The 7478-nt window shown below is 60.3% G+C and overlaps 1 protein-coding gene across 1 annotated transcript in view; it reads right to left on the bottom strand.

Moving 5' to 3' along the window:
- Positions 1 to 1298: 1298 nt before the first annotated feature.
- The window catches only part of CRHR1 (corticotropin releasing hormone receptor 1), a 46079-nt gene continuing 39899 nt past the window's right edge, over positions 1299 to 7478 (bottom strand). Inside the window, exons 6-13 of the mRNA XM_027052004.2 lie at positions 7018 to 7138; positions 6640 to 6793; positions 6282 to 6342; positions 4106 to 4178; positions 3764 to 3849; positions 3406 to 3541; positions 3184 to 3225; positions 1299 to 2612 (exon numbers count right to left, since the gene is read on the bottom strand). Of these exons, the coding sequence (XP_026907805.1) occupies positions 2472 to 2612; positions 3184 to 3225; positions 3406 to 3541; positions 3764 to 3849; positions 4106 to 4178; positions 6282 to 6342; positions 6640 to 6793; positions 7018 to 7138 (814 nt within the window). The 3' untranslated portion in view covers positions 1299 to 2471. The remainder of the gene's footprint in view (positions 2613 to 3183; positions 3226 to 3405; positions 3542 to 3763; positions 3850 to 4105; positions 4179 to 6281; positions 6343 to 6639; positions 6794 to 7017; positions 7139 to 7478) is intronic.

Below are 7478 nucleotides of genomic sequence, written 5' to 3'. Positions count from 1 at the left end.
GGCTCATCTGGACCAGGCCCTGCCTGCTCAGGGACCCTGCAGGCAGCTTCTTTGGGGACTATCGGCCTCCTCTTGGAGGTGTCCTCTGCTCTGGGCCTTGCAGTTGTTTGCTGGCCCGCGTCTTGGGGTGCTGAGTGCACAGCAAGAGCTCAGAGGGCACCATCAGCCACCGCAACCAGGAGGCTCAAGCAGGAGAGAGGGCGCTGCCCCAGCTTGGCCCCTCCGGACCTCTGGTCCATGCAACCCCCTGACAATGTCCCCCACTCCTCCCGGGCTCCTCCGTCCTTGGGAAGTGCCCGTCCCCACAGCCTGACTTGTGTAGGAGAAGCCTTGCTCTCTCACCTCATTGGGTGAAAGGCAGAGTGGAGAAAGGTGCCTCAGTCATGGCCCTGTGACACTCAGCAGGCGCTTCTGGTCCCTCCTGGTAGACGCGTCCCTCTCCAGGGCTTCTCTCTCACCAACCCCCCCTCCGTTGCTCTGGAAGCTGTCACCCTATCTCCGTCCTGCTGCCCTGGTCCCCTCCCAGCGTCCCTGGCTGGAGACCCAGAAGCAAGCCCCAGGCTGGTGGAGAGCCTGTGTGGGACCCCCTCCCCTGCCCTGGTAGTGCAGGCTGTGGCTCCCACACACCGCTCTGTCTGGGCCTTCGGTCCTGGTCTTGCGGCCTGTGTGGCTGTGAGGCTGGGGGCAGTGCAGGGAGATTAGCGCCCCCAGGGAGCAGCCTTCCTCCCAGATGGCCCCTTGGATGGGCTGAAGGCGGGTGTGCCCCACTCCGGCTCCCCACGCTTCTGCAGCAGGATTACGTTCCAGCCGCCTGCAGCGGTGGCTGTGGTGTGGCCATCGCCCCCTTCCCGCTGCCTCCCTTTCCTGGCCTCATGCCCACACCTGCTGCCTGTGCCCCGCTTCCCTGAGTTGGTTCCGGGAACCTTGTCTCTGGGTCTGTTTCCGGGACAGTGTCAAGGCCTCCCTAACTCTACTTCCTGCTGCCTTGGGGCTGGGACACATTCCTGTCTGGTATCCTTGCCATACTCTTGCTCAAACTGTCTCCGTGGCCCCGGTCCCATCCATGGTGTCCTTGGCCAGCACTGCTCACCCATGGCCCTTCTCTCCCTATGACTCACCCCTTCGAAGAGGCGTCCTTATCGGCTGGGCTCCGCTGACCCGTGCCCCCAGTGGCTCACCTAGCACCCCAGCCTGATGGGTGTGAGTGGTATCAGGTTTCCCAGCCCCACAGTGGCCCCAAAGACTGCAAAGTGGCCTCCGTTTCTCTGCTGCGCCCTTCCCACCCACCCCCGCACAGTCCAGACCTTCACAAATGCTGGTAGAAAAGATAAATATTATTTACAGCAGCCATGCCCTCACAGCTGACACCCTTATCTCCCAAAGCCCTGCTCTAGTGGCCCGGTACCTCTAGACACGGGAGGGTCCAGTGGGGGCTGGCTGGTTGCCCCTAGAGTCACTTGTCCTGCTCCAGGATGCTCAGGCAGAAAGAGGCCAAGTGCCCTGCCCCTTCTATCTTTGCTTAGCTAATCACGATGCCCCAGAGAACATCTGGGGGCCACAAACTCCCTGTGACCAGCAGAGAGGCTGTCCCCAGGGCCAGACCACTGAAGCCAGTGGCAGGGTGGCCCTGAGTAGCCACGGTCCCCTTATGAGGAGACTGGCTTTGGCTGGGGCACACCCTGGCTCTTGCTCACCAGCCACGCGGTCACCCTCCCCCCCGTCTTTCCACAGAGGGGGAGACACCAGGGACAGGAGGTGCAGAAATCAGGGTGCAAATATTATGTGTGGCCAAGGAGGGGGAGCCTGAGTGGCCTGCGGGGCAGTAAAGTTCCAACGGTGCAAGGCAGCAAGGCAGGGCTTTTCTGCTGGAAGTGCCACAGGGCCAGATGAAGTTTCGGTGGCTGGGGAGGATTCTAGTGGCGCGGCCGTTTGCCTGATGATGTCACCTGATCTATAACGACATCGCCAGGGCTTCTGCCTTGGTTCCCATCGGTATTGGAAGGCATTGCCAACACCCAGAGGCACCATCATGGTGGTTGGGATGCTGTCACAAGAGTTTCCCATGATGCCCCTGGCAGCGAGGACAGGCCCCAGGTCTCCAGTGGGCTGACATCTTGTGCCGTGGGAGAAGACACCTTTTGGAGGGACACGTGTGCTGCTTTGGATTTCCACCTGGCCACTTCTACTCCATTTTGATGTCGCCTCCAGGGGGGCCTGGGGCAAGGGGGAGCCAGGAGCCGTGGGACCGGCCCAGTCTTTATAGGCTATTTCCCGTCATCCCCTGGCCCAGACTGGGTCTGCTCTCATAGGCTGAACTCCCGCTCAGCTGGGGGTTCAGCGAGGGGGGACCCCCCAGGATGTCCATGCCAGATGCTTCTGGGGGCGCAGGGTGTGGGAAGGCACTGATCCCCTCCACAGACAGAGCGGCTGGCTGAGCCTGGAGACCGTCTTCCCCTCCCCGGCCCTCGAGCTCAGACGGCCGTGGACGGCTTGATACTGTGGAAGCTGACACGGGTCGGGGAGGTGGGGATGGACATGGCGCGGGCCACGCGGGCGCGGATCGAGTGCTTGTCCTGCCATCGGTGCCACCTCTTCCGGACGGCAGAGCGGACCTGTGGGCACGAAGCGGAGCATGATGTCCGAGCCTGGGTCTTAGGTCCCACCCCTCCTTTCGGGCTGCCACGAGCAGCTGTACGTGTGATGGGTCCACAGGTGCTCGGGATGCAGGTGTGAAATGCACGGGCCACCCGGGAGGTGGTGACATTCACATCGCCAATGTTGTTTATTTGCAGATTTGTTAGAGGAGGGGTGCCCTTTGCTCATCCGCACGAAGGCGTCATACGGCCTTTGCCGTGAAGAGTTCCTACCTTCAGCATGCATGCACGCCCTGCCCAAGGGCTCAGCCCTTCCTGGTTTCAACAAGCCTTTTCATAGACTCATTGATGAGGCTGAAGCCTTGGCTGTGCCAAATGCCTATGGGGGCAAAGGAGTGGGCTTGTCACTCCAGGAGCAGAGTGGGCAGGTGGCGGGGACCCTCCTGCGGCTCCCTGCAGCATCCCCATTAGGGACCCAGGGGCGGGGAAGAAATGGCTGGCACGTGGAGGGCAGGAGGGGGCTGCAGACAATCTCGGGTCCCAACAGGCCCCCCCTCCATCCTGAGCTCTGGGACCCCGGCGTCCTTACCTCACTGTTGAGGAAACAGTAGAATACAGACACGAAGAACCCCTGGGGTGGACAGAGAAGGTGGGTCAAGGGCCTGCGGCAGGTGTGGCCCCACCCAACCTCCAGGCCACCACCCCCTTCCTCTCCAGAGCCTCCTGCCCCTCCAGAGCCCTGCCTGGAAGAATCCCCACCGCAGGAGGTCGGGGGACAGCCAGGGCCAGAGCAAGGGGCGGGCGGTGGTACCTGGAAGGATTCTAGGAAGGAGTTGAAGTAGATGAAGACGACCCGGGAGACCTCGTCCTCCCCGGGGTTCACAAAGAACAGCATGTACGTGATGCCCAGGAGGGGAAGCAGCACCAGAGTGGCCTTCACAGCCTTCCTGAGGTGAGGCGGGGTGGGGAGGCCCAGAGTCACAGCCCATCCCGGGACGGGTGGTGAAGAGGGCTGGGTCTGGGGGCAGGGTGCTGGGTTCCCAGGAATGTCTGAGACGGGGAGCCGGAGTTTTGGGAGGGACTGTCAGACCTGTCGGGGGGAGACCCTGGGTCAGAGGCTGGGCTCTCTGAAGCCCCCAGGATTGGGGGAGGGAGGCGGGCCGGGTTACCTGTACTGAATGGTCTCAGATGTGGTGGACGCCCGGAGTTTGGTCATGAGAATGCGGACGATGTTGAAAAGGAAGATAAAATTGATCTGTAATTTGAGCACACGGTGGGATGGTGTGGGCGTGTGTGTGTGTGTGTGTGTGCAAAATGTTGGAGGGAGGGCGGGTGGACAGGGCAGGGCCTCGGCTGTCTCAAGTCTGCTCTTGGTGCCCCTGCTTCTCTCCCTCCACCTTCGTTCATGCTTACACATTCCTGGCCCCGTGCCCCCGCCTCTAGGCACGGGGACCCTGTCAGTCCACAGGAGGCACCCTTCTCTCCTGCCCCCCCCCCACCCAGGTTCTTACCAGCAGGACCAAGATCATGGGGCCCTGGTAGATGTAGTCAGTGTATACCCCAGGCCTTTTGCCAAACCAGCACCTAGAAAGCCACAGAGAGAAGGTAAGGGGGGAGGCCCTCTGGGTCCGGTTCGGTGGTATGGGGAGGGGCAGTGCTTGGCCAGGGCAGGACTGGGGCCAGAAGTCAGGATCTGGGTGCCTCAATTCCAACCCTGGCAGAAGGTCAAGATTCCACCACGGTGCCTCAGTTATTCCATCTGCAGAATGGACACCACGCTATTATGAGATGTAAAGCTGGATACATGCAATGTGGCAGGGAGGGCAATTGTGGACAGAGCACAGAGCGGCACAAGCAAGGGCTCAGCACACCACTGGTCCCCTCTGTCCCCACTGTGGCTCTGGCACAAGCCCACTGACTAGTGGTTCTCTGCCCCTGTCACGCAGTGGTTCCCCAATAGCTAATGACCTCTGAATCTGTTTAATTGCAGCCTCAAGGCAGAGATTCCAGAGGCTCCACCTGCTGGAGAGGCAGAACCGCTTTTCATCTTCTTGAATGTCCCTCCAGAAATCTCTTGGGGGGTGGGGGATGGGGCACATGGGAAGTCCCATGTCCTTGTGCAGAGACAACGGCCCCCAGGGTATACAGACCCACGGTGCCTGGATCTCATGATGCTTCCATAAACCAGACGCTGAGATTTTTATGTGAAACCTCTTGACCTTTTAAAGGTTTGAAACAAAGTCAAGGTTTCGAAAGACACCAGGGAGACCAAATGCAAGCCGTCTGGGGCCAGGTCTAGACCTTAACCCCAGGGTCTACAAATTCTTTCTGGCGTCTCACACCTGGATCCCTTCTGCTGCAGTGTCAGCACCTTACCACTAGATGGCGCTCCAGAGCCACTCAGACCGACTTTCTTAAGCCAGGCGTCCTTTTTCCCCCAAGACGCAGACTCACACACAACTGGGTCTTCCTGTCCTCGCCTGTAATCACTTGCCCACCTGCAGGCACAGGCACCATCGGCCAGGGTTTACGATGCTCCTGCGCCGGACCCCAACATCCGGAGCGTTACTGCCAGGCCCCCCATAGGTGTCTGCAGCTGGCCGCTCTCCCAGCCCAGGCCCCCACCCTGCCCGCTGTGCCAACGAAGGGAGAGCCCGCCGGGCGGAGTCAGGATCAGCCTGGTAAATATGAGTATCATTTTCCAGGCTCCTTGTCCAGCCCAGTGAGGTTGTGGGCGGCCCCCTCCCCTCTAGGAGGGCGGAGGGGGGACTTGTCATTGTGATGGAGATCAGCTGGAACCCCACTCAGACAATGGGCCCCTGAGAACGCTTTGGCATGGAAGGTGCTGGCACCTCCCAGGCTGTCTATAACCATATTTTCTGCCTCTCTCTCTCAGTGATTCTCAATCTTAGCCCCTAAAATCCCCGGTGCTCACACTCCAGACCACCACCAGATGTAAGCGTCCCACCCTTGGGAGGTCAAGCCTGGGCGTTCGAACTTTTTAAAGCTTCCTGGATGATTCCAACATGAGCCAAGGCTGAGAATCACTGCAGCAGAAGTCTAATTTTCAGGGGCAATTGGGAACACCCGAGACCAAAGTCATCTCAGGATGTCAGAGCTGGAGGTTGGAAGGACCCTATGAGATCATCAAGATTAATTTCTACAAAACCCATGGAATCTTTTGTAAAACAAGTCTTAATATTTTTAGTGCCAGACATTATTCTAAATGCTTCCATATACAGGAACTCGTGTCATCCCCACAAAAACCCTTTGCGGGAGGCACTGTTGTTAGGATGCCCATTTTACAAATGAGGAAACTGAGGCATGCTGGAATAACTAGCCCAAGGCCATATAACTACTTAATGACGGGTCCATGATTCAGAACCTGGGCAATCTGACTCCAGAGACTTCCAGGGGCACTTATGCTGTTCTATATGGCGTGAAATCGCAAGACGGATACAGGAGCCTGAATTTACCCATCCAGCCTCCCCTAGAGCACAGCACTGCTAGGGATCCTCGGACTGAGTCCAGCCCCCAGCACTCTCCCTGTATGGACGAATAATCACCCTGACTGGGCAGGTGATGTGGCCGAAGGTCCTAGGGGAATGTCAGGCAGAGCTGGGCCAGGAGACTGGACCTCGGGGCTCAGGGGGCCCTGAGGGCAGCGAAGCGCAGGAGGTGACTCACTTCTCATTGTCGTAGTACAGCTTCCCAATGGCCCAGGCCACGATGATGGGGAAAGGCACACCTGGGGAGAGACTGGCTGTCACAGAGCCCATCAGTGGGGTCTGGAGGACGCAGGGCTGGAGGACCCCAGGGCAGCCCAGGGTCTAGAAGTGGGCAGGGGTTCCCCAGGGTCGAGCTCATACTCACTTGCCCAGCATGCCTCCTTCAGGGTGTTCCTGCTGCCTCCCATCCCCAAATGGTGCTCACCCCACCGCCCTGAGCTGGCTCTGGTCTCCCAGCTCCCCCCTGCCCCAGCCAGCTGGCCAGATCTGGGTGAGGAGCGGGGAGCCCGGCTGGGGCAGGGGGCCTGTGCGCTCACCCCAGCCGATGCAGATGAACATCCACTTGCGCAGCCGGTCGGTGGAGTAGGTGAGCACGATGGCCGTGTGCAGGTAGCAGCCCTCCCCGAACATCCAGAAGAAGTTGGTCACGTGGAAGTAGTTGTAGGCGGCTGTCACCAACCTGCACCAGCCCTGCCGCCCCACCCCCACCCAGAGATGACACTGAGATGGGGGACAGGGGTGTGGCAGCGGCGGCACCCCACCCTGGGCTTGGCGCCTCCTATCAGCCAAATTCAACCCCCCCCCTCGCCGCTCCTGCCCAGGGAACCGCTCCTGTTTTACTGGGCCCCTTTCCCACCAGGGCAGTCCCACCCAGACCCTTCCCCTGACCGTGGGCCTGCCCCCCCAGGACACACCACATTGCTCTGGTGGACTTCGGGGCTCATGGTGAGCTGGACCACAAACCACGTGGCATTGCGCAGGATGAAGGCCGAGACGAGGTTCCAATGGATGATGTTTCGCAGGCACCGGATGCTCCTGGGGGGCAGCAGGGTAAGGGGGGGGGTGACAGGAACCAGGGGAGGAAAAGAGAGATGAGGGACAGGCCGCCAGCGTCACTCCAGCCCTGGCGTATGGATGGGGAAAGCGAGGGCAGGGCTGACTGGCTGTGTCATACCAGGAGGTGGCGGCAGGGTCCCTCCGGATGCCCCCAGGGCCCTTCCGACCTGAGACCCACCCAGACCTAAGCTTGGTGGCGGAGCTGGCCACACTGCCAGTGCTCCAGGGACCCGGGGCTGCTGAAGGGGGTGCCTCCCATGGCCCCCTCCCCTCCCCGCAGCTCCCGGGTCAGAAAACACAAAACATAAGAGGTTTCCAG

Source organism: Acinonyx jubatus, chromosome E1 (genome assembly GCF_027475565.1).
Source record: "Acinonyx jubatus isolate Ajub_Pintada_27869175 chromosome E1, VMU_Ajub_asm_v1.0, whole genome shotgun sequence".
Classification (NCBI taxonomy): Eukaryota; Metazoa; Chordata; class Mammalia; order Carnivora; family Felidae; genus Acinonyx; species Acinonyx jubatus.
This window is presented reverse-complemented; position numbering and strand designations above follow the sequence as displayed.